The 26265-nt window shown below is 45.2% G+C and overlaps 1 protein-coding gene across 4 annotated transcripts in view; it reads left to right on the forward strand.

Annotated features, from left to right (window-relative positions):
• Window positions 1-7365: 7365 nt before the first annotated feature.
• Window positions 7366-26265, forward strand: part of JPH1 (junctophilin 1) — a 76279-nt gene continuing 57379 nt past the window's right edge. For all 4 annotated transcript variants that reach the window (XM_019725784.2, XM_019725801.2, XM_019725792.2 and 1 more), the window contains exons 1-2: window positions 7366-7829; window positions 13417-14176. In XM_019725784.2, the coding sequence (XP_019581343.1) occupies window positions 7451-7829; window positions 13417-14176 (1139 nt within the window). In that variant the 5' untranslated portion in view covers window positions 7366-7450. The remainder of the gene's footprint in view (window positions 7830-13416; window positions 14177-26265) is intronic.

The following is a 26265-nucleotide window of genomic DNA, read 5'->3' on the forward strand; positions in this document are numbered from 1 at the left end:
GTACCTTTCAGCACGACTCTCACATTGTCCTCTTACGAGAGTGCCGCCCACTGGGGACCCTGCAGAGCGCAGAGCCCATCGATCCCGGAAGGGTGTGGTAAGGCAGTAGGTAGTGAGCCCAGTGGATCCCACGGTCAGGGCTCACTGTGGCTCCTCTTGCACTGTGAAGTGGGTTCCCTGGTTAGACGCTTTGTCATGTGAAGTTCTCTACCTGTGAATCAGTCATTCCGTATGTTTCTGGGTAGTGGAGAAACTGGCTGAAGCTCTGTGAGCAGAGAAGGCAAACCCATCCCGGAAAGAGGAGAGAACCCATTCCTGGAGAGGACACCAGCCATTCCAGGCTGGAAGGGGCCCACACAGTCATCTTGCCACCAAGTGGATGACTGGTGTTCTCAAGGGTAGTCTGTGGCTGGCACGTGGGACAGAGGCAGCAGTAGCTGAAGTGGCCTTGAAGGTGGAGTCCTTCCTGTTGGGCTCGCACACAAGTTCCATCACTGCCACCGAGGCCACTTGGCTCAGGTGCCCCTTGTTCCAGCTCTGTTTGCACACAGCTTGCATCTCCTGAAAAACTCCTTCAGGCTCTGAACCCTCTCAGAGCTGGCAGCCTTCCTCCCGTGTCACTCAGCATAGAGGCTGGAGCAGTTTCTAAGTATGGTATGTGTTGCTTCTGGAATCCAAGAGACCTACCGGGTGCTCTGGTTCCTTTTTTGGATTCGAGGCCACAAGATGCAGCAATTTGTCTCTTACTTTGGGGGGGATGCCGTGGACGAGCGTGGCCTTGATGTAAACGCCACAGCTGAGCTGCACTTAACAATTGGGGGCTGTCTGTTGAGTACCTTCCTCACTGCCCCCTGCAGACCATCGCATGGGGTGTCCCTACTTCTCAGTAAGCTTTAGAAAGTGCTTGCTATGTGAAAGTAGTCAGTGAAATGCAAGCGATGACAAAAATGCTGGAGCGTGTCTAAGGAAAGCAAGAGGAATTTGAGCTTTATCTGGAATGCGTCAGTAGCTGAAGAACCCAATGAGGGCCTTGAGGTGTGTGTGTTGAGGTAACATGGAGACTGGGACTGTAACACTTGGCAAGGATAAAACTTTCTCTACATCATTCAGTTAGAACAAAGCCTTTTCTATCATTGGCTTTTGTTTCAAATCCTGGTCCAGGGCTCTTGGAACCCTCCTTCCCCAATTAGAATTTACATTTCTTTCACTGCCTGCTAATTGATTTCTTTCTTTCTCTCCTCCAGCGAGCATCATGGAGCAGCTGTTTACTCCTTAGCTGTGCTTTCAGCAAGATTGTGTGCCTCCCTTCTTTATTCAACTCTTTAGAAAAAGATGATCTCACCAATTTGCACAACTTTTAACATCTTAATACCAACGCTCCCAAATATGCTTTTCTATTCCCTTGCCACCCCCAAGCAGTGCTGTTTCAAATCCTGAGTTGCCTTGATGACTTTATATCTTCAGGGTAGAGCATTCTGATGTCCAATCTAGCATGAGAGAAATGAGCTCATCCTCGTCACCCCAGGTTCCAGGGACCCGTTTTCCCGCAAGTGTCCTCCGTCTCAGTCACAGACATGGAGTCCCCTCATTCCTTCCTTCTATAGGTGTCTCTTAACTAAAGAAGATCATCCCTTGAGAGGTGTCTGGAAGGATGCCCCCTCTGCTTTCTCCACAAAGCTAAGCCTGTGATCCCCCCAAAACAGCTCCAACCATAGCAGCCCACAAAATCACTCTGTCATCTGGACTCGTAATACCCTTGGCATTCATTTGTTCCCGGGTACTTTTATTATTCGTCTTTTTTATCTTCTGCCTCTTTAGGGATGTTTTATACCGATCAGAGCAAATTCTGAGCCTTACTTCTGTGTCTCCAAACCTAACAGTAATTGTACTTACCTGTGCATATATGTACGCATACACATACCTGCCCGTTTTATGGTTTCCTTCAGGTGCTAGGCTTCAGTACAGACCTGCAGCCCACTCTTTCTTCAAGCTTTCTACGTCTCCTACATCTGCCTTTAATCCGCCGTTACTTTTTCATTGTTAGAACTTTCCTGAAACCCTCTGTGAACCTCCTCATCAGACACACATGGGGCTCTGCCCATGAGGAAGGGCAGGCAGAGAGCCACAGGGACAAGTCCTGGGAGGAGACCAAAGCACTGCCCCTGAGACTTCGATAAGGGCCAACTGGTGTTTTCATACTGGAATTAGACTATTTCTAAATTACCCTCTCAGCCCCTGGGGCAGGATGGCCTAGTGGCACAAGATAAGCCAACAGGCATCCAGCCATTATACAAAATTCTGGTGCCACGAAGCTAATGTCTAGAACACAAAAGGGTCGCCTAAAATCAAGGAGACTGGAAAGGGACAAGAAGAAAAATGCAGCGGTGGTGGGTGAAGCAGTAGGGAGAGGAAGGCGAGACACATGGGTCTTACAGAAGCGAGGGTGTTAAGTGCCCACAAGTGTCAAATTCACAGCTGCCACCAGCAGGACAAGAACTGAACTGAGGCCACTGTATGTGTGTGGTGCGGTGTGCACGATTTGCGGTGCAGTGCGCGGTGCGGTTTGCAGTGTGTGGTGCGGTGCGTGGTGTGGCGTGGTGCGTGGTATGGTGCGGTGTGTGGTGCGATGTGGAGGGATGGGCCCGAGGCTTGCCACCATGACTTGCAATGGCAACTGGGAAGTGGGACTTTCTAGGAGCGTGCGATGAGAAATGGCGGCTTGGGATTGGGGACTGGGTGGGTAAAAGCACCGGGAGGTCACTATGGAAAGGAAAGTGTGGTATAAACGACTCGTAGGGACTTCAGGCCGGGTATGGAAAGGCCAGGAGGACAGGGACTCCATCAAAGGAGTGGAGACTTTGATACAAGTTGATGCTTTTGTTCAGTGAGTGGGAAAGATGCGAGAGTGTTGTCAAAGAGTGGGGTTGTAAAGGCCCAGTTTACAGAGTTGGTGTATATCCGGGTCAAAGTAAGGTCCAGGCCGTGTCCGAAGACTTTAAGATAAAGGTCATGATGCTGAGAAAGGCTGTGAGGCCAGGATGAAGCTGCCTGGGACGATGGCAGGGGCCAGCATGTAGGGGGAGGGTAGGTAACCATTCGTCCTGGATGAACACAGGGGAGTGACTTAGAGAGGATGGTGACAAGATTGGGCCCCATGGCTTGCCTGAATAGTGCAAGTCTCAAAAGGAGACGCTACTGAACAACGGCCGTCAGAAAAGGAAATGGAGGACTATTTACAGGCATATCTTGTTTTATTACACTTCACAGATGGTGCATATCTTACACACTGAAGGCAAGACCCTCCACCAGCAAAAAGATTACGAGATGCTTTACTGTGCTACCTGCTTTATTGCGGTGGTCTGGAACCCAACCACAATATTGCCGACGTGTGGCTATACTTATCACTAATATTTAGTTCTTGACCTGTGTTACCCAACTGCCTACTGAACACTTCCTCTGGGACGTATTTCTGCATCATCTTCTCCTAATTGAACCTGTCTTCCCGAGCTCTGCTGTTTACTTTTTCCTCCATTTCTTTCATTCCAGACAGTAGCATTACCATTCATCTGGGCAGCTATTCTAAAAAATAAGAAATAAAAGTCATCTTCACCCCCACCCCTCTTGCTCTCCATCGAGATGGCTTCCTTCCCCATTTGAAAGCTCTCACTCCTGTTCCAATACAAGGTAGTAATAAAGAGAACCACCTGTAGAGTCAGACAGACCTGAGTTTGAATCCCTGCTCAACCATTTCTGCCTTGAATGATCTTGGGCACATAAATGTCCTACACCTTATTTTTCTTCTCCTGTAAAATGGTTATAATACCAGCACTAAACACATGGTTTATTATGAGATTTAAATGGATTAATGCACAGAGAGAACTTAGCACAGAATCTGGCACACAGCGATTGCCTTCAAAGTGTTGAACACCATTCATTTTGGCATTTTCTTCCTCTTCTGACTTCTTGTTCTCTGAAAAGCTCATGACCATAATTCTTCATTTCTGCATGTGTTATAGACATATTTCTTAAATTTTTTGAATGCTTTATTACAAAGTTGCCCGTAATGCTCATTTTGACTTGCAATAAGTCATTTTAATTTTATGTGCTTTATTTTACACACTTGGATCACAACCTTTAGACAATAAACACTTGCAGATTCGCTTTTGGTCATCTGTAAAGTTTTTATCAGAAATTCTCAGTAATTATGTAAATAAAACAATGTCATTAATGAAATTTTAAACACACCTTTATTTAAAAAAAAAAAAGATTAAGTTTTCAGTAAAACGTCCTCCCCAATATGTTGTTACTAGACATTCACACGCAAAACAGCTTACCTGTTACAAAGTTTTCTAGATTGGCAGTCTCTAATAGCTGAGTTTGAATGGAAGGAAACAGAGCGGTTGGACCCGGGTTTTAAAGGACTCCCCCACCCCACCTGTCAAACCAACATTCAACATTCTCTTCTTACTAATCCCTTCTTAAAGCTAAATTCAACTCCCCCTTATCCAGGGCAAAGGTTCAGAGTGAGAGGGAAAATAAGGACATTACTAACCCTGGCTGGTGAATGTAACACCGTTTACTGCCTACTCTCTGCCATGCCGTCATTCTCCGCACCCCTTCCTGGTTCTCCTTCCCAGTCTTCTCCAACCATTACCACGGAACCTCAGCACTGACATTAATGAACACATCAAGGCGACTGGGGAAACACTCCATTGTGATGGTAAATGGGAGCATGGCCTGTATTGCTGGTTTGCCAAAAATTGTTCGGTGAGGTACCCAATAGTCCATATTAATTTTCTCCCATGAATAGAGTCAGTGGCAGAGTCGGGTTATGACTAAGAGTACTCAAAATTTAATAGTACACAGCTGCTGGGTGCTCTCTTTTAATGAAGGCTCTTTCCAAGGAAGACATTATTAGGGACAGACAGCAAGAGGAAAAGATTAAGAGATAAACGGCCACATCTTTTATCCTCCCCAAATCTTCATTTTCTAACCCTGATGTGTATGCACTACAATTCTGTGTCCATACACTATAGATAGACTGGACATCTTTTACAGAAGCCAGAAACTTGCTTTGTGCTGCTTATATCCCAGAAAATTCAACATCTGCATGAAAGCTAATCAGGAAAAGTAAAAAAAAAAATCATTAAATGTTTCTACCATGCTTACAAATAAAAACTTAGTCCTTCAATGTTACTATAGAGATCCAACACATAGGGCTGGGCCCAAAAAGAAAAAAAAGCTAAAGGGACAAAAGATACTCTGTAAAGAAAGCCAGTTTTAAAAGAGAAAAAACAGAAATGTTGGCTTGGACAACCACAGCTCCTCCTATGAAACAGAACCCCCAAATAGATGGAAGTGTGCCTGCCTACGCTAGCTGCTGACCCTGGCATCCCACAACAGAGAAATGCACTTATGGTTCAGCTGCAAAGTCCAGGGCCCTCGTTTTCCCGGTGGCCTAAATCAATCCCTGGTCCAGGACAAGATGCTGAGCAAGATGGTAATTATTTCAGGCCACCAGGGTAAGCACTATTCCTGGCAGCTCTGTAGGCAGTGCCATGGATGAAGGTTTCTAATTCTCTTTGGTGATTTGCTTCTATGTAAACTGAGATTTTTCTTTCAGCATTTCAGCCACATAAGCAGGAAAGGCCCGCTCCAGTCCTGAGATGGAGGCAGTCAAGGTCAATTTCAGTTCCTTTTCTGTGCAGTTTAGTCTGCTTTTGCCTGCTGCTGCCTTTCCTGACACCTGTCCTTATATTTTTATCTGATTATCAAATATCTAGTGAGAGAAACTTTGGCAGCCTGTGATGCTTGCTCAGCCATCCAAAAGCCTCCTAGCCTAAAGAATACCATGTATACTCTGCTAAGCATGTCCTTGGGAGGGCAACTGAAGACCCCTGGCTCTGAACCACAGAGCAGTGTCTCTGTGGGCGCTTCGAGGGGGAAGTTGAGACCAATGCCTGCTTTCACCAGGGACAACACTGAATGATTCAACTTGCCTATTACCAAGTCTCTAATTCCTGGCTTTGCCCTGCACACACAATTTACTCAGTTATCTAACAGAGAAAGGAAAAGGCAACTCTTGGTGAAATCAAGGTTTTAAAAGTTTAAGAGTTGTCTAACGTGAATTCAACAAAGCAGTGTTGTGGCTGGAAAAGAGATCAGCTGACACCTGTCCCGGTTTTGTAGGTCACAGACTCTTTGTAAGTTTAGAGCAGTGTTTTACTTACCATATTCCTCCTTGAAAGCTTCTGTTTACTTTCTGAAACTGTGGATACCAGTGGAGAGGTACCAGGTGTACATTCCAGACACTTACACAATATACACAGACTGAGCCCGTCTGCCTGTTGGGTACACAGCTCCAGGCTGAAGAATTTCTAAGGTTATGAGAAGAACAAATGAGGCATTAGGGGAGTGGGTTCCAATGTACAAGGAAATAGCCTACACCCCTACAAAGACAGATTAAAAACATCCTCCTCATTATTATAAATAAAAAACCTAACCAGTTGATCCCCGTGCTTTTTCAAACTGCATTGCTCTCCCTATCCCCCTATGTCCTCATTAAACAAATGCAAACTCATGTGCTTTGAAATGGGTAGGTGTAAAAGAACACCCTGCACAATTATGTCTATCTAGGCTGCCACAGATTTATATCCAGGCATACTTCTATGGGGGGATATCTATGAACTTACGCTGACAGCTAAGCATGACAAATGCAACAGTACACAAGTTGGAACGCCGAAAAAATGCAATCACAAACCCATGCAGACACCACGCACACATGAGTTTACATACACACACACACACACACACACACACACACACACACACACACACACACGGCCACACTTAGAGACGCTTAACCACCACGATAAACCCCACACACAAACCCGGGAGGCTGCGCCGCCCGCGAGCTGCCCCCACACATGCAGCCGCGCCTTCGTCTCCAGGTGGGGACTGTCGCGCGTCCCTAGGGACACTCGCCCACCCACCGGCCTCCCACTGCGCGGGCACACGCGCGCCCCGCGCCCGCACGCCCTCCGGGGAAGCGGCGGCCCGGGGGCTGGGAGCTGGGCCCGGTGGGGCGGGAGCGTCGCGGGGCCGGGCCTCGGAGCCTGGGGAGGGGACAAGGGGCGGGCACGGGGCGGCGCCCGGCTCACGTGGGCGGGCGGGAGCAGCTGAAGGTCCGCTCCGGAGCCGGGGCTGTCCTCTCGCGCGCGGCGCTGGCCGGGGCGGCGGCGGCGAAGGAGGAGGAAGGCGGCGGTGGCGGCGGCGAAAGCAGAGGGGAGGACGGGGGCGGCGTCGGACTGGAGCCGATCGGCGGCGCTAACTGCCCGGGGCGCTGTCGTGCGCTCGCCCGCCGGGCCCCCACCCCCGAGCTACACCCTGCGGTGCCCAGCTCTGCCCGCATCCGTGCCCCCGCGGGGAGCGCGCCGGGGCTGCCCCCCGAATGACGGGCGGAAGGTTCGACTTCGACGATGGCGGCACCTACTGCGGCGGCTGGGAGGAGGGCAAGGCGCACGGGCATGGCATCTGCACGGGGCCCAAGGGCCAGGGCGAGTACTCGGGCTCCTGGTCGCACGGCTTCGAGGTGGTCGGAGGCTACACCTGGCCCAGCGGCAACACCTACCAGGGCTACTGGGCGCAGGGCAAGCGGCACGGGCTGGGGGTGGAGACGAAGGGCAAGTGGATGTACCGAGGGGAGTGGTCACATGGTTTCAAGGGGCGCTACGGGGTCCGGCAGAGCCTGTCCACCCCTGCCCGCTACGAGGGTACCTGGAGTAACGGGCTGCAGGACGGGTACGGCGTGGAGACCTACGGGGATGGAGGTGAGCGGCGTCGCGGGCGGCTCGGGGCTCCGCCAGCTGGCGCGGGGGGCTTGGCCGGGGCGGCGGGGAGGCGGGGAGGACGTGAGGCGCACGTGTCCGGAAACCCGCCAAAACACCTGGGGCCGCCCCCCACCCACCTCCGCCGGCCGCCCTCCCCCGGAGGGTGCGTTGGCGCGCGACTGGTGCGCGGGGGTTGATTTGACCGGGTTTGGGGAGCGGACGGTGTGTCCACACCCGGGGGAACCAGGCGTGAGGGTACCTGGCCGGCGCCAGCGCTGCGCTGCCACCGGGAGGGAGCGCCGCCCGCGAGGGTAGGGCTGATGAGAGGACGCTGTCACTTGAGCCCGTCACATTACGTTCCTGATCCCTCCCTCTCCCGGACGCGTTTGAAATCGCCACTCCCGTGGAGTTAGAGCGAGCGCCCTGTGCTTGTGAGGCTGGCGGTCGGTGCTGACCGCTCTCCGGATTGGTTTCACGTGGAGTCGTATTTCGCTGCTGGTCCTCTAGTAGCCTAAAGATAGAAGCCAGAACCCCATAACGAGGATGTGGGGGAATTGTACCTTATTGGGGGTGCATTTGGAAACATCCTAGTTATGGGAACTGAAAGGCCACCTGATGCAGGTGGGGTCCGCAGGGTGTGGGTTTGTCTCCCCAGTTTTCATTAGCTTCCGTGAAGTATGGGTGTTTGATCGAAAGAATGGTAGTCTTTGTTGACTTGGAGATCTTTAGACAGATTACTAGGAAAACATTTTAGACACGGACAAGGAAGTCTACGTTTTCAAAGAATACAATGAAACAACCCGATGGTTGTTGTTACGAGCCAGCCGCTTTACTCCTGAGAATGGCAGTACTGAATCACTGGTTTGCACTGAGGTGTATGACCGAAACGGAATGCTGGCTGTGAACAAAACACCCTATTTTAGTGTTTAACAATATTTGCAAAAGGACTTGTGTATATAGTAGAGCAGACTTCCTCTCTTTTCAATTAGGAAAAGTATACATTACTGAAACAGGTGTCACAACGTGATGAATTTCCTTGTGTAATAAGCTGAGAAGGATGGATGACTTATGCTTCCGCAAAATACATTTTCTGACAATAAACATAATCATAGTTCATTGAAAAGGATGGTAGGAGGCCATGTCACCTTTTGGAATTAGGCAGCTCAGAGTTGGAGGAGGTTAAAGGAATCCAATTAAAAGTTTCTCCAGCCCAGTATGACCCCAGTGGTGCAATTGCTTATATAAAAGCTCATACGATTTGTATACTTCACTTACTCAGAACACAGCGGTGTGTCAGATGCAAAACAGCGGAGTGGTAGGACTTGGAAAAAAGATATCTCGTCTACCTACAGCATAAATAAAGAATATGGTCCTCATGGATTAAAAAGAAGGGGAAAAAAAACTTTTCTTGAATACTTTTTATATGTGCTGCTTGAGTTCCAAATTCTTCAGTAGTTAATTAGGGCCCTGAAATGTTCTGGAAGGGCATAGGGTGCCTGGGTGGACCCCCCATCGATATGTTAATTTGTGATTGGACTTTATTGGAGGCCCCAGCTCTATCGTATAACAAAATTCCATACTCAAAAGTGGAGTCGATGTTTATTTTTTAAATGTGTGCATTATACTATAACCTTTTAAGAAGGCTGTGGATAGTTCTCTTCAGCTTGGGAAGGTTAAAAATACTCTTTTAAAGTTACTACTCATTAAACAAAATCTCTTGGTTTAGAGTATTCGTTATCAAAAAATACATACAGCACAGAAGGTCGTCTGTGACTTCATGGGTAATCTGCCTTCTGTTCAACTAATGTTTTTTTAAAACATTAGAATTTGGCATCATGGTAGGAGTGTGGTTTTCTTTTAGTACAAAAAAAAATATATTACCAATTGGGAAGGGGAAAAAAAAACTCTTAAAAATCACTATTGAATGTTTACTGTGTGTTGATTTCCTGCTTTCTTTCACTTGTAACTCCATTTAATTAGAAATTCCTTAATCATAAAATGGGAGTCTTAAGTGGAAGTATGTTTCTATAATTTATTTTGTACAAAGATGTTTGGCCCAAAAAAGAAATAACCACCTTCCCTATTCTTATTTAAGAGTTAATGTGTTTTGTTTTGTTTTTGGTTTTGTTTTTTTGCCTCTGCACCACATGTCCACCCCAATGTACCCTGTCAGATGTAGGGAAATCTGATTCCATGTATTTTGTGGTGACATTAAATTAGAGGAAGGAAGTAGTAATTCCATGTGAGAAGAATCACGTGATTTATTTCATTAGCGATTTGTGGGTGAAGTGTTGCTAAAATAGAAACCCCCTGAATAAATTGGTACCATACTCATGAAATCCAAGTTTGGGTGCCCAGCATTTTGGGGGCAAATTCTGATCTGCTGTACTTCATTTTTTTCACCTGTCATAAAAGTACTGGAAATGTCTAGAAAGACACACTGTTGTGTTAAGTATGTGCGTACTTGCACATACCCATCTGTAGCATATAAACTAGTTTGGCATAGAGCAGTCTAAATTTGACTGGAACCCATTTTAAACTGGACGCCTTCCACTATAAGATTATGTGGTTAAAATGGCTATATCTAGAAAACCAGCTCCCAGAGAAGAAGTCATAGAACAGAATTTAAAACAAAGCCCATAATAATCACTTTTACACTTGTGAAATATGCATCTATATTTAAGGAGTCGAGAGAAAAGACCTAATTAGAGCTAGGAGCAGCAGGGAGAAGTCGGAACCCACCTGCTTCATGAAGAAATAGAGGCCCTTTTTTCTAGGTTCATTGACTAAACTAAACCTATTTTAAATTTCAGATGAACTCCTAACAGTTTGACTGGAAATTGGTTTCTAGCAAGTCCATGAAGGAACTGTTCCATACGCTGTGATTTAACAGAACAGGATGGGAATGTGGCCAGGGCTGCTGGTCCCGACTTCCCCACTTGACAATTAAACAGAGACCTAAACTTTCTAATTAATTATTGCTGTTGCCTTAAACCGCTTAGATTTTCATGCACCGCTTTTTTGAAAATTGCAAATATTAGTCATTTTCAGAGATTTCAATCGAAGGAAACTAGCTGTTAGTTTTCCCTCCATGTTAAATATTTACTAAGATACTATGGTTGCAGTTTAAAAGTGTAAATACTTATTGATCCAAACAGCACCTTTGGAAATTCTTCTAGCAAAATTAACTTGTCATTATGTAGAAAAGTTAGAAGGATATGATTTTAGCATTCCCCATTTATTTTACACAAAATATTTTTTTTAAGTAAGGTGGTTTATTTTAGTATGTGTAAGTCAGGTTGTATAATTTTTATCCTAGCATTTAAATTTTATCCATGTAAGCAAAAGGAAAGTCAAAGTTGAAATTCCCTAATAATTCAAGTTTCCTTCCCCGTTACAGTGGTGGTGTTCATAGATGGCTAATATTCAGTAGGAAACTTCTTACCCTGAAATATTGTTTGACTGTCTTACCCTTTGGGGTTTATCCTTTTGAGAAAGCTGTGGCCCGCCCACCTCCTCAGAAGTTCCTAGTAGCTGTCAGGTGAAGATTTTCACGTCTACCCAGAATATGACATTCACAGTACCAGGCCCACTTTGTATTTCAATGTCGCCCTGCTGTTACTGTCTGTTTATATGACATAAATACATCAGAATGAACAGAAAGAGAAGGTCGTCTTGAAATGAGTCAAAACTTTTGATTTTGGAGCCATTCTGGTTTAAACTTTTAAGTGCAACCCTTGTTAACACAATAATAGAAAACCGCTAGCATTTTTGCTCGGAATGTTAAAATGAAATACATGCCACACAAGGGAAACCTGTGCGTGGTAATATAGAAAATGAAAAGTGACTGCAAGGCAGGTCTATATAATCCAAAACTTAAAGAGGTCAAGATAGACTATAATCGTGACTGATTTTCTATGATACTGTGAAGTGTTATGAATAATTCAGAAGCAACTGCATCTTAAAATTTCCATGTAGTTTTTTGGGGTGGGTACTATAATTGAAATTGTGCCTTTGATGAAAGGAAATGGCCTTGATTTTGAAAAGAAAATTCTAAGTTCCCTGATTTTAACACTCATTTCTTCCTAAGGTTATTTAAAAATCTGCACCAGGTTGTTTTTAAAATGTCTTTGCTAATTTACTTAATAGAAAAACTTACTGAACACAAATACTTTAGATTCAAGGTCATCCTATTCCTGAAAAGGCATAATAGTCATTGAAAAAGTGATCTGGTATCATCAAGTCTGAAGGGAGACTGTCAAACATATCTGCTCTGAGATGGATTCCATGTCCTCTGGCCTTATCTCAGCTTTTCTATGGGTAAATAGTGTATTCTTTTTAGCCACCATAGCTGTTTACTATAAAGTTATCAAACACCTAGAGACCACAGAACACACAAGTCATCAATCTAGAAATTTGTGTTCTCTTGAAGTAATTCCTGCCCTCAGAGTACCTCTAGTTCATGCTGTGACAATTCAGTGACAGAGGCTAGGGAAGTCGCATGGCCAAGAGAAAGCAGAAGTTTGGCAAGTAATATTTGGAAACCAGTAAGATTTGACAAATCGTTTTTTAAATATATACTTTAGGCATAATTGACATGTAACATGTTAGTTTCAGGTGTATAACATAATAATTTGATATTTGTGTATCTTGCAAAATAATCACCACAGTAAGTCTAGTTAACATCCATCACCAATGTGGGACAAATCTTAACCTTTTCACCTGTAAGTGTACATAATGTTAAAACAAATCACCCATATTTTCACGATGGTTCACTATATTCAGGACATGTATTGTGTTTGTCAAATTACTCTTAGCTCAAAAAGTTTCATCCAAACCTAATAATCCTAAGTATTAAAGTTTCCCCTACCCTAAAAAAAAAAATGGTGAATATGGTAGAAACAAAATTTAAGACAATTTATTGGATGATCCATGTCTTAAGTATTAAGATCACTAAAATTTTAAGTCTTAGAGCTTGTTGGAATGGTATCCTGAAAGACCCAAAAGTCATTTTCAGAGTTTTTCAGCTAAATTAGTAAAATTAGAATAAGATTCATGAATAGAATTTATTTCTTCTGCTATGGCACTGCCTTCCTTAGTGGGATTTTGGTGGTGTGTTGTTTTTTTGTTGTTTTTTTACCTTTTCTAAATTAAAAAAAATTTTTTTTCAATTACAGTTGACATTCAATATACTAGTTTCAGGTATTCAGTATAGTGGTTAGACATTTCTATAACTTAATGAAGATAAGAGGTAGTTCTGATGTGTTCATTTCAGGGAGGAAAAGTTGTTTTTCAATGATCACTCTTTGGTATGCGAAGGTAGTGGTTTCATCTAAAGCAGGTATAAATTTTTAAATGAAAAGCAAAAATGACCGGACTATTGGAAAATCCTATACAATGCTATACAAGGAATGAGACACACAGTTACCGGGGGGCGGGGACTCACAAGTGGACGACAGTGATGGAGCTGAGTGGGGACTGTGCGGGTCTTGACCTTGGGCCTGCACGACCTTGGGCCTGCACGACGGCCCTTGCGGGCGATGGGCGCCGCGCTGCAGCGACTCACGCTGTGCTTTGTCTCTCCAAGGTACCTACCAGGGCCAGTGGGCCGGCGGCATGCGGCACGGCTACGGCGTGCGCCAGAGCGTGCCCTATGGCATGGCCACGGTGATCCGCTCGCCCCTGCGCACGTCGCTGGCCTCGCTGCGCAGCGAGCAGAGCAACGGCAGCGTCCTCCACGACGCGGCGGCGGCCGCCGACAGCCCGGCCGGCACCCGGGGCGGCTTCGTGCTCAACTTCCAAGCCGACGCGGAGCTCGCGGGCAAGAAGAAGGGCGGCCTCTTCCGCAGGGGCTCCCTCCTCGGAAGCATGAAAATCCGCAAGTCCGAATCCAAGTCTTCCATCTCCAGCAAGCGCAGCTCGGTCCGCAGCGACGCAGCCATGAGCAGAATCAGCTCCAGCGACGCCAACTCCACCATCAGCTTCGGCGACGTCGACTGTGATTTTTGCCCCGTGGAGGACCACGTGGACGCCACCACCACGGAAACCTACATGGGCGAGTGGAAGAATGACAAACGCAATGGCTTCGGCATCAGCGAGCGCTCCAACGGCATGAAGTACGAGGGCGAGTGGGCGAACAACAAGAGGCATGGATACGGCTGCACCGTCTTTCCCGACGGCTCGAAAGAAGAGGGAAAATACAAAAATAATATTCTGGTCCGTGGAATAAGGAAGCAACTGATACCAATAAGAAACACAAAAACTAGGGAGAAGGTGGACAGAGCCATCGAAGGCGCACAGAGGGCAGCTGCCATGGCGAGAACCAAAGTGGAAATAGCCAATTCGAGGTATGTAAGCGCAGGGTGGGTGGTTCTGCCTGGTCGGTCAAACCGGTGCAATGTCAAATGTCGTGTTTGTCGGTTCTGTTGGTGACATGACCAAGTAGGTTCTACCACAGCTGGAATCAAAGGTGGCAAGTGATTGAGCCCAATAGAAGGAGAGTCAGAAATGTACCTGCCCCGTTCTGAAAGTTGCCGTCATCCAAACACGTTGAAGGCACATTGAGGTCCCTTGCCTGTTATGAATTACTTCCCTAAATACATAACGTGATGGAATTCACACAGATCCCGTGTTCATCTTCCGAGACCAGAAAGTTACATGTGTTTTAAAAGTACCCCTGAAATACTGCCACAGAGACACTGCTTTGTGTGTCAGAGCGAAACTATCCATCCTCATGGAACATGCCTCGTAGAGAGAGATGAGTCCCTCTAAGTTGGAAATGTTTACAGCTCCCCCTATAAAATTCACCTAATTTATAAAATGCAAATTCTGCTTATTGCTGCCGGGTAGGTGAAGTTGGTTTTGAGAATGTCACCGAGATCTAGTCATGGCAGAAATGGAAAGTCCCGTGATAGAGTCTAGCATGTATTCTTGAAAACAGCGGAGCTCGTGAGCCTGGGAAAGGCAGAGGGTCAGAGGCTCAGGGATCCCCTCATTCTGTGCAGGAAAGATCAGATCACTGGTGTGGTAAAAGCAAAGGGATGGGGTTATCCTGACTTGGACAGATGGGGCTGTCGCTGTGCCAAGGTGGGACGAAAGAAAAGCAGTAGAGAAGCACTGGAGTGAGAGGAGAAGGCGGGTGAGTAATAGATATCAAGTAGGGTGTCTGTGGGCACAAGGCGCTGTGTACTTCAAGTTTTGCCGTTAAGAGCTGGGTTCGGGGATCCAACCCGCAGGATGGAGAAATCTATTGGGAATAGATTTGATTAGGAATGGATGTCACGTTAGACCACAAAAAAAGGGATGGTTATAAGTGGAAATCTTTATTTTGAGGTTTATTGAAGTGGGTACTGACTGACTGGCCCCAGTTTTGTGTGACTTGAGGCAGATATTAGCACACAATATTAAAACTCCTTTTTCTGCTTCGGTAATATTCTCCCGTGGAAGTAACCCTCTGTTGAAACCACAGAATATTAACATGTCCTCAGGTTTGAATTCTTAGCATTGAGTTAATGAGCCCCCCTACCTTTTTTGATTGAACCATATGAAATTTCTGGTATTTGAACTTTTTGTTGTCCCCCCCAAATGGAGGTTTCGTGTGGTTCAACTTCCAGAGCTCCGGACTGCTAGGCTTATAAAGTTTCTTTTTTTTAATGCCCCCTATTTTATTTACTATTTATTTCTGAGTGTCTAAAACACTAATTGGTAAATGGAAGCGGTCTTGTTTTTTCTTTTTGCATTACTTGTAAATATATGTTGTATTAAAAGTCTCCAACACCTTTTCATTTTATTCCATATTACTCCTACTTTAAAGTTAATATTTCTTGTGTGTCGACACATACTTTCGTGAAGGGTCTCTCCTGACTTCTCTGCCAAGCATCTTGTATTTTAGATCATAGTTTTCTCTGATCACCAGGCAATACATCCTCCTGCTTTTCGGTTTGCTTTGTAGGTAGGATACTTGCACGTCTGATCTTGCTGGCTTCCATGGCCCTCAGCCACCTTTAAAGTTAGTCATATACCTGCTGTTTGGCCCTGGCCTCTAATTTTAAATGCACTCCTACATCCTTCCGTTTTCCTTCCACCTTGCAACCACATGATATACTAGAGGCGATTCAGTCTTGGCAGGTAGAAAATAAACCTGTGCAGGACACTGTAGCAAATGGCATTCTTATGCTTGCTGTAATTACTGACTTATAGGATTAGTTTAAATCGAAGGAATCTACAAAACAGAAGGGAACCGCTTGTTATATGCAGAGGTGATCGCTGATTCTCCTAGAGCCATAAAACCCTTATCCAAGTCCAACCATGCTCTCTTTGTTGAAAGTCTTTTGGGGGTGGTATTACGTGGTTTGGGGATACTATGTTACACAGTCTGTAATCAAGAAATCTTTAGCTTAAGATGTTGTACTTTTAGCCAGGTAACTTCCTAAAGACTTCACTTAGCTACGTATTTTAAAATATGCTCAGTTCATTACGGTAACTGAAATACGCGTTGCATGATTCCACCTAAGTGAGGTATTGAAAATGGTCAAACTCATAGGAAGGGAGAGTAAAATGGTGGTTGCCAGGGGCTGCGGGGAGGGGGACATGAGAAGGTGCTGTTCAACTGGTGTAAAGTTTCAGTGAAGCAAGGTGAACAAGTTCTAAGATCTGCTGTGCCGCATTTCGCCTGTACTTCACAATATGCTGTTGTGTGCCTAAAGTTTTGTTAGTAGGGTGACTCTCATTGTAAGTGTTCTTACCAGACTAATAGTAAAAAAAAAAAAAAAAAAAAAATGCTCTTTGGATAACACAATAGGCAAAAAATAAAAACACCCAATTAACCTTTTATGTCTTTCTTACTTTCACTGTTTCAGCCCCCTTCCCTTGCTTTAATGACCACTTCAGATACAGAGTTCTGCAACATGTTTTTGTAGACAGTAGCTGAAGAACTGGGATATATTCCCTTTAGAGTAGCTCTGAGTCCCGAGTTCTATGTTCTTTTAAAAACGCTTTTTTTAAAAAAGTAAAGAGAAGAAAGGATTGTGTTGAGATTTTGGAGGTTACTCCCAGCGAGGCAGACTTGTAACTGGATTAGTGTCATAAGCCTGGCTCTTTATAACACCTGCGTATCTGCTCAGTCCTTTCTGGCCCCTCTTCTGGTTAGCTGTTGTTATAAATGGTTTTGTTTTTAAAAGTAGGGGAAATCGAAGACCGTAAAGTGACACGCTCCCTCTCCCCCTGCCCTGGTAATGGCAGAATAAAAACTAGACAGTGAGACCCCTGCAGCTGCCCCTGTTGAAATCAGTCCATCACCATTGGCAGCAAAGTTATTGACCATTTCCGTTTGCCCCCCACGTAGTGTTAATCATTCTTCTATTGCTGTTATTCCTTATGCTGTAGAGCTTTGTGTTTGTTCCCGAAGTCCTGGGAAAAGGGATCTACTTTCGTACCATCACCCTATTTTTTCTGGAAGCAAAGCCCTCAGGTTAGCTCTGAGGGAAAATAATTGTATCCTCCAGTAACATCCCCTGATGGAAATCAGGAGACAGAACCACCATCGTAGGCCCCAAAATTCAGGAAAACATGGTCGATCTGTGGACTTTTCCTTTGCTACTCTGACGAGGGTGTGATGTGTCTTCCTGGGAATCACACAGGAGGCTTGTTTCTGAAGGCTTCTTATGGGCCCCTGTTTAATTCTTATAGATTAGGGAACACGAGGATGACATAACAGGCAGTAGAGAGTAGAGATAATGCAATAGATACAGAATTAGTAGATACTGATAGTGGGCTAGCAGGTTAGCACTTAAAAGAGTTAAAACTGTAACGGATGCTAATAATTTGCCAACAACTATATGTAACTTTTCTTTAGGTTTCTGTTCTGATTCCCAAAGTGCTGTGTTTAGAAGATTTAACAAAATGTTTTGTTTTGGTCAAGGTAAACATCATCACCTGGAATTGACCAAAGTATCTCAAACAATTTTTTAAGAAATATTCAAGTGGGAGCAGAGCAACTCCGGACATTTCAAGCCCCACCCATTTCAACGCCCTGTTGTTTCAATTGCATTTCTCATTTGGTCATTTTTTACCCCATTGATTCTTGTTTCCAATCATTCCTTCAGAGAGATGTTCAAATTATTGTTCCTTGAGAAGAATATTTGAAGGAAGAATTTAAGAATTTAATTCTTTAGGTTGAGGTAGCAGATAAGTGGCCCTTAGACAACCGCACTTTGTAGAAATGATAGAACTTCAGAAAGGGGTGTAGACAAAAGAAGGGCTTTGTGCGATTTGAGCCTCCAAGGAAATGCTTCTTGTGCTAGAGGACGGAAGAGGTGTGGTGACAGAATGGAAGAGAGCTGGCGTAAAGCAACTGAGAAGCACAGGCCTTTGCTTGTACCCGTTGGTTTGGACAGATTAGAAGAAAGAAAAAGTGGGGGGGAGAGTAGAGTGGAATAGTTGCCACTCTTCACTGACTGGCCAGTCTCACTGAAGCTCGTAGGACGCTTGGCTGGGTGTTCCTAGCACTACTGTGATGTGTCAGTGATGGTACAGGCCGGCCAGTCGTGTGGGGCTGTGCTGTTCCCATCTTCTCCCCAACCATTAGTGGCACATTAGGTGGTGGCAGTAGCACCTACGCAGGTAATGTCAGGAGGGAGCCCTGTGCTTGTCCCCTGCCCTGCCCTCTGGTACGCGATGGAAACAGATAGAACGTGCAAGGCCTCCAGCTCCAGAGACCTGGTGTGCAGCTGAGCTTGCTGCGTGTGTGTCCAGAACTAGAGATTGGATTCCATGTTTGCCAGTTGTTGACTTAGATATAAAAAGGACATCGTTTTGTTTTGTTTTTTTAATTTGGCAGGAAAAATGTGTTTCCCATGCTTTACTGTAAAAAAGACATATTATCATTTCATACCATTCTCCCGCTTCCCTCCGTGGCCAGAATGACTCGGCCACGATAGCTTTCCGAGTTCATTTGCGAGGACCGTGTTTGCTCATCCCGTCCGTCTGCCTGGCACCCTGGCCTGGCTCCCGGGCCAGCCCCTCACACCGCTCCACCCACAGGTTAGGCATGAAGTCTCCTCTTCACCGAAGGTTCCCTAACCCCATCCCCTCGCACTCCACTGCCATCCCCCTCAGTCTAAATCCATCCCCCCAGTAGTCTAAATTGTCATTGCAGTGTATTTGTTGGATCTCTCTCTCTCTCTCCCACTAGAGTAGAAAGCCAGACCCAGCGGCCAGCTTAGATCAGCGCACTTTTGTAAGGGCCTCTAGTAAATATCTGATGAATGAGTGAATGAAATTCTCACTCTTGGGGTGTGAACACTGCCGGTGCTTCTAATTCCGTTTTGCTGGACACCTATGCACCACAGTTTTCTAAGGAAGGAAACATAGTTCTCATACTAATTCACACTGTCGTATGGCAGGAGTCCAGGAAGTGCAGAAAATGCAAAAGTGGGTGTCCCGGGTCCCCTCTTCTCTAATGAAGTCAACATCATTCAAGTGTTATAACTAAAGTGTGGCCAGGAAGTGAGAGATTCAGGTTAAGCCAAACCGTTATCACCGTTCTTCAGAGGTACGAGCGGGTCCAGGGGTCCATGTGAGTTTCCTGTAAGCAGATATGGAAACTCCAGGAAGTCACCTGACACAGCTATCCTAGCATTAGCTCAGCCAATGTCTTTGACATCACCAACGTATGTGACAAGTCAGAACATCTAAGTTTGCTGAGCGTTCAGCTGGCTTGTTTTTCCTCTGGCAAGTTTTTCTGGTCCTGCCATTTTGGGGGAGGGTCTTTTTTTTTTTAAGTTCAAATAGTGATATTCAATTACTTGACTTGATTCTCACTTGAGGTATCAGTATTCAAAACCCAAAGTCAGCCATGAGTCAGTGCTCATTATGGGTCCAAATTAAACTTACTACTACCAATTTTCAGAAAAAGCCGAGTTTGTTGTAAAGGGCCAGGAATCTGAAATTCTGAAATTCTGTTGGACAACAGGATTCTCTTTGTCTTTTGCAAATTAAAATCATAGTTTACATGCTATCTTTATGTCTTTTCTGTGCTGTTAGTGGTCGTATCATAGCCTGAAAACAATTTAGCTTACCTTTTCCGTGAATTTTTTGTTTCTCCTGCTAGGGCTCTTGTTGATTTTGTTATTTTATTAGCATAAGTGATTTTGGCAGGAAGGAGAAGTTCTTCTAAATGAAGAGATTGTTGCAGAGGTAAAGCATTTGGAGGAAAGTCACCTGGCATGTGATTTCCTTACAGCTAAGGAAAGTGTCGTTTTCTTTGGTTATGCGTACTTTTGTCCCCGTCACCCTTTGCCACCTGTTGTCGCCAGCCCTTCTACAGACTAACTCCAGAGGCCTAGTTCAAACACTCAGGCTCTGAGTGCCAACCACGTACCAGGAACGAGGACTGATACTTGCTTCTTTCTTCACAGAACGGTTGTTTGAAGAGTTGCATGAGAGAGTGGGTGTCACAGGGCTTTGTAAACTGTACATGACAATATACAGTTCATGTTTCAGAAAGCACCACAGTCCTACATTCCCACAAGTGAAAGCTGGTAAGAAGCCAAGAAGCAAGACGGGGGTAGGTTTAAAGATGGAGGGAGAGAAGGCAGGCATGGGAAGCGGAAAGAGGGATAAGCAGGAGGAGAAGAGTGAATCCTCCAGGCTTGACTTCTGTGTGCAGACATGCACGTGTGTCGGGACTCACCCAGCCTCAGATCTGGCTGAAATTAGTATACAGTCAACAGGCAATTCTATTCGAGACTGAAAAGGAAATGAGGAAGGAAATGCATATGTTTTTATATCAAGTTACGCCGAGGTACCATTCTGAAGACAGGATAGGAGGGTACTACAGATTTTATCGTCATCCTGTATTGGTGTAGGTCACCGTTATGCTTTGTGTGTATTACAGTTATTGCATTGCCTGTAAACATTTTAAATACACATTTCTCCTCTCTACCAAAGAATGCCCATTTCCCATGGGTGAAAGTGAGGAGACTGTTCCAATGTCCTCACGTTGTTCTCCAGGTCGTTTAAAGAAAGACATGCTTCTCTGTGTCAGGTGGCCTGGGACTGCTCGGTGGGCTGAGAATTCTGTGTGCGTGTACGGAGGGGCAGCTGAAACCAGAAAGATAACCCTGGCATCAGCTCTGTCCTGCCCCCAGGCGAGGGATAAAGCTCGGGTACAGTGGTCCCCAGGCGGCCTAAGTGGGGAACACAGAGAAACTCCTGGCCAGCACCTGCTCTTCACCTCTAATTTCTATCACCCTCAGTTTAGCAGGTTATGTTACATAGGAATGTATAATGTCATGATAACCCCATAAAACGTTCTGAGGCTATCTTGTCGCAAAGATCTTTCTTAAAAACAATTCTTTATCCAAAAAGAAAAGAAAACTCTTCATCCAGTCCTTCCAAGTGCAGGCCCATTCAGAATCTGTGCAAGATTGAGGTGGGTGAGCTTTCTAATGATTGACAGGTAGGTTCAAGCAATACAACTTAATGGAAATTAGTCTTAAGCCATAATAACGGGAGGGTCACACCGTTATTAAAAACATGCTTTTTAAAACCCTGAATCATGTAGGCATGGCTCCCCACTTTGATTAAACAGAAAGAGAGTAGGGGAAAGGTGCTGTACGAATGGGGTTTGAGATTGTGCTCAATTCTGTAGAGATCACTTGGTGGAAACTGGCTGGATGAGTGGAGGAGAAACACAACAATCCAGGGTGATGATGAGCTAGGTTTTCGGGACACATGTTGGCCTTGTTTTAACTGGAGAACTCTGAGTTTGCTTCGACAGGACAGACTTCAGCCGTCTATCCCATGTCACTCTGAAACAATGCCATTTTCCTGATCCTGTAGATACGAAGCATTAAAGCAGAGCAGCACTTACTTTTTAGTGCCGCTGCATTTGTAATGAAAACCACCCTACTGTGTTTTCCGGAAAGCCAACAGCATGATGGTATTCGTGTTCCATCCCGTGTGCTCTGTAGGAAGTTTAGCTGGGACCTGGAGAAACTCTGTTTTCGGGCAAGTGGCATAGCTGGTGGCCTCCTCCAGGCAGCAGCTGCCAACAGCCCAGGCACCCTGCTCTCAACTCTCCATTGTGGATTGAGCTGACTCGGCCAGTCTCACTTTACTCAAGACACCAAACTGGACGCTTGCAAGATGAGTGCCTTGCCAATATTTGAGATGCTTTTCTTATTATAGATGAAATATGAACATTGTGTTTGGGAACGGGACCCAACAAATGCCGAAGGTATTTATGTAAGTCATTCAGCTTTAGTACAACAGCCTCTTGAGAATTAACCAAATAGGCTTTTAATAATTTTGCCCTTCTGTCTTAGTTGGTGTTCCACGTTTATTTGTGTAATACGCTCAATTCAAAGTAAGCTTCTTTATCAGAAATTTAATTACTGTTTTAGGAATCAAGACTGCCTCCAAAATAGTACAACTCTGTGAAGTTAAATCCTCTTAGGATTCTCCTATGTGCCAGAAGAAACTTATTCAAGCCAAGGAGCATGCATTAATTCACTTTCTAGCATTTTTAAAACAATCGGTTATGCCCCAGAGTAACAAACAATTTTGTTTTTGAAAAGCTTTTAAATAAGGTAAAAATTTGGACAATTTTTACTTTATCACATAAACCGAATTTTGATTTCACTGGCTTGGTCTAGAAGTCCCTGTGTGTTTTCATTTTCCACATTGGTGTCAGAGCTTTTTTGAATTAGCGTATCAAGATTTCATACATTTGCTTCCATCCATCAGGGAACGGATTTGAGATTCTTGTGGAGAGCCTATTAGTCAAAACATATTGAGGAGCTGTCCCCTAAAAGCTAGAGTTTAGGGTTCGAGAGTGGAAGGGAGGAACTCCAGATGATAGGTTTACCAGCCCTGGTCACATATTCCCACCCCCTCTTGCTCATCCCAATGATTTGAGAATCAGTTGAGCTATGGACTGATAGGTTACCTTGCAAAGATGCAAATGCCTCAGAAGGGTGGTACTTTTAGCCCTTATCTGTCAGCAGTTAATACATTAGTTAACACTCTGGCTTTGATTCTCCGGAAAGGCACTCAGTTACCAGCCCATTTTATAAGGTTTGGTTCTTGTCTCAGGGAGATACTGATTCTAATCGCTCTTTGTAACATTGATTACACATAGGTAAATGTACAATTATGACTGGGACCCAGTCCTTTCCATCTGGTCGGGACAGATAAAATGGTTACCAGTCAGATGGCTGGCATCTTGCTCTGAGCGTAGGTCCCGTGTAGGAGAGGCTTCATCCCGGCCTGGGGCTGGAGGCGTGAGTCTGCAGGTGGTATCCAGCTTGAGAACCAAAGCATATGTGGATGTTTTCCGGAAGAATGGAGAAGGGTGCTAAAGACAGTGGCCCATGTGTATTTGGGGGAATGAAAAATGTTTGGCATGGATGGAAAACAAGGTGCTAGGTGGAGGTGTTGAGAGCTATGGTGGGGAAGTCAGCAGGGGTTCACTGACCTATAAGGGGTAGTTAGGACATTAGCCCAAAGACAGGGGAGAGCTATTGATAGTTTTAAACAGAGGAATTGCCTGATCAAATTTGGGAAAAATGCTCTGGTTACAGATAATGTACAGGGTTTGGGAAGAGTAAGGGCCAATAAAACTAGAGACAAGTTAAGGAGTCTTCTGCTAAGTAGTAGTTCAGGGCTGAGCCATGGCAGCGGGGTGGGGAAGGCGACTGTTTGGGTGCGAGCCTCCCGAGCGGACTCAGTAGGACTAGATGGTCAGGGAATAAGTGTGGCAATCCAGAAAAGGAAGAGTTGGAGTGATTCCTAAGTTTCTGGCTTGGCCAACTGGATGGATGGTGGTCCTATTTATTCAGACAGGGACCAGAGAGGAAGGACTAGGTTTAGAGAGGGAGATGCGTTTTGATTGGATTTTGGACTTCTTGAATTTTGAACTGGCCAGACAGACAGCAGGGAACATGGCCCTGGGACTCAGAGAGAGATTTGTGCACTGCATAAAGAGCACAGAGCAGAACTCGGAGGAACAAAGACGTTTATGAGGCATGCCGAGAGAGGAAACGTATGTACACGATGCTAAACACAGCTCTTTTTAAGAAGTAAAGCAAATAAAGCAGTTGTCGCATTAAATGACTGGGAATCTGTTGCCTTAGAATAATGCAATTCGGGTATCAGAATGCCTGTTTCTTAAATTTGTGGAATTATGCTTTCGAAGATTTGTGCTCAGGGGACCTCCCCAGTAAGCAAGATCTGTTGGCCTGTTTCTTTCTTGGCAACATACTAGAACAAAATATCACTCTCACAAACTATTATGCTAAAGAACATCATTCGGCAAACATTTATTTAGTGGAAGCTCTGTCCAAACATGGCACTAGGCCCTGGGAGTACAGAGATGAATAAGAAACAAACCTGTCATGAACGGCAGATCCCCTGGCAGGTTCATCACACTTCTATGGCTTGGAACACGGGGGGCTACAGGTTGAAGGGACCCCCTGGGAAGCACCTAACCCAGCCTTACAAGTTTGTCACATAAGCAGCTCTCTGCCCTACGTCCTCACCTCCAGATCCCTTTTCTTTGCCTTGCCTCTGTTAATCTTTTGTGATTACACTCAAGGTCCATAGCAGACACGGACTAAATTAAGAAAATGCCTCTTCAAATAAGTAATTCTACCCCTAACAATGGGAATGCTGTCAACAGAATAGCTGTCAACATAAAGTAGATCAGAATTTTATAATGTTAAAGGTAAGGTGACTACTGCTTTCTTAAAAAAAAAAAGTTTTTAGTAATTAAATTGTAATTTAAATCATTGTAATTTAAAAGGATTTCTGCATAGAGGCTGTAAGATCTATAAGATTTCATTTTTGATGGTAGTGGGGTCTCGTTGGCAGTATTTGGATACAGAGACATCAAAGTTAACTATTTTGCAAAAAAATAGTTTTTTGGCAATGTTTCCAGATGTGGAAGCAGTGCAGACACTGGCAGACATTTCCCCGTGTACCTTATGCATGAGTGCCGGTGCCCCTCCCCTTTCTGTCTGAGGATAGCAATTTGGGTGATACCTTTTGGCCCAATGCAAACAGCCGACATGTCTTAAGTGGTTACCTGGTACCTGGACCTGTGCTGTGAACTTGACATCTGTCATTTCACCTAATTCTCATGACAACCCTGTCGGTTGGTAGGAAACCGAGGCATAGAAAGGTCACAAAACAGCAGATGTATCGAGGATGTCTCCAAGGCAGCAGAATATCAGAGCCCAAATCTTTAATCCCCACTCAATTTTGAGAATTCCGATAGAATTCTCTTCTTTAATCCGCGCCGTCTCCTTCGGCTCATGAAGGAGCTCTGCTTGGGAGTATTATATATAGTCATATATGCCCTTGTGCCACTGTTGCATTAACAGGCATTATTCATTCAACAGCCACAAATCTTGTGTGTGAGAAAAACACCGAACAAATGTCGGTATAATATGGCAAATTTTAAGAGAAAACTCTGAAAAATGCAAAGGAGGGAGGAATACTTAAGGGAATAGAGGCAAGGCTGAGCTGTGGAGACTGAGTTTCGATTCGGCTTGGAGGAAGATTGTGGGTAAAAGGGCACCGGGTAGGTTCCCACAGCCGGGCCGACGTCTGGTGGAAGGAAGAGCCATGCTTCTCCAGGTGCAACCCACCCACCCTCTGCAGCCGATCTCAAGGGATGCTTAAAAAGTCCCGGTCCCCCACCCATTTCTCTGGACGACAGCCAGAGGTCTGCATCTGAGAACCTTCCCAGCTTATTCTCAGGCGCACGAAAGGGTGGTAAATTTAAGTTGGGTGATGATCGGAGTGAGATCGTGAAAGTTTGGGAGCTATATTCTCTACTCTTGGCTTTGGAGACAAAGGGGGATTGTTCTTTAAAAGCATTTGAAGGGAGCCATCAGCCTTTGAGGTGGATTTACATGGGGGCAAGACCAGAGGCCTGGTGTGTGGAGGCCAGGATGAAGACCAAGTCCAGGGCAGCGGTGGGAGAGAAGCAGGGGATAAAATTAGCAGGAATCGATGGACTAGATGTGGTGGGTAAGGAACAGAGGCACATCTAGGATGCTAGTGTCTGATATTCCAATGGCCCAGAATAATGTTAGTGAAAAGGTTCATTCATTCTGGAATATGGGTGATATTTTTCAAATGTAGTAAACAGGTCATCTTTCTGGGTCTCTCACTCTAGTCAATAAAATGGGGGTGAGGAGGTAGGAAAGGGGACCAGATTGTCGCAGAGACCCCCCAGTCTGGGCCTCCGCTTGATATCTCCTCCTTTTGTTTGCTTTTGAACCTGACGTCACCTAACTATTCCATCAATGTTTCTTACAGAAATTGCTCACTTAGTAAGCATAGTGAAACATCACTGACGTTTTACTTTTCCAACCCCAGGCTTGCCCTCCCGCAGAGGATGGTGGCCTGAAAGGGACAGTGTCCCACT

The sequence above is a fragment of the Rhinolophus sinicus genome, linkage group LG14, assembly GCF_036562045.2.
Source record: "Rhinolophus sinicus isolate RSC01 linkage group LG14, ASM3656204v1, whole genome shotgun sequence".
NCBI classification, from domain to species: domain Eukaryota; kingdom Metazoa; phylum Chordata; class Mammalia; order Chiroptera; family Rhinolophidae; genus Rhinolophus; species Rhinolophus sinicus.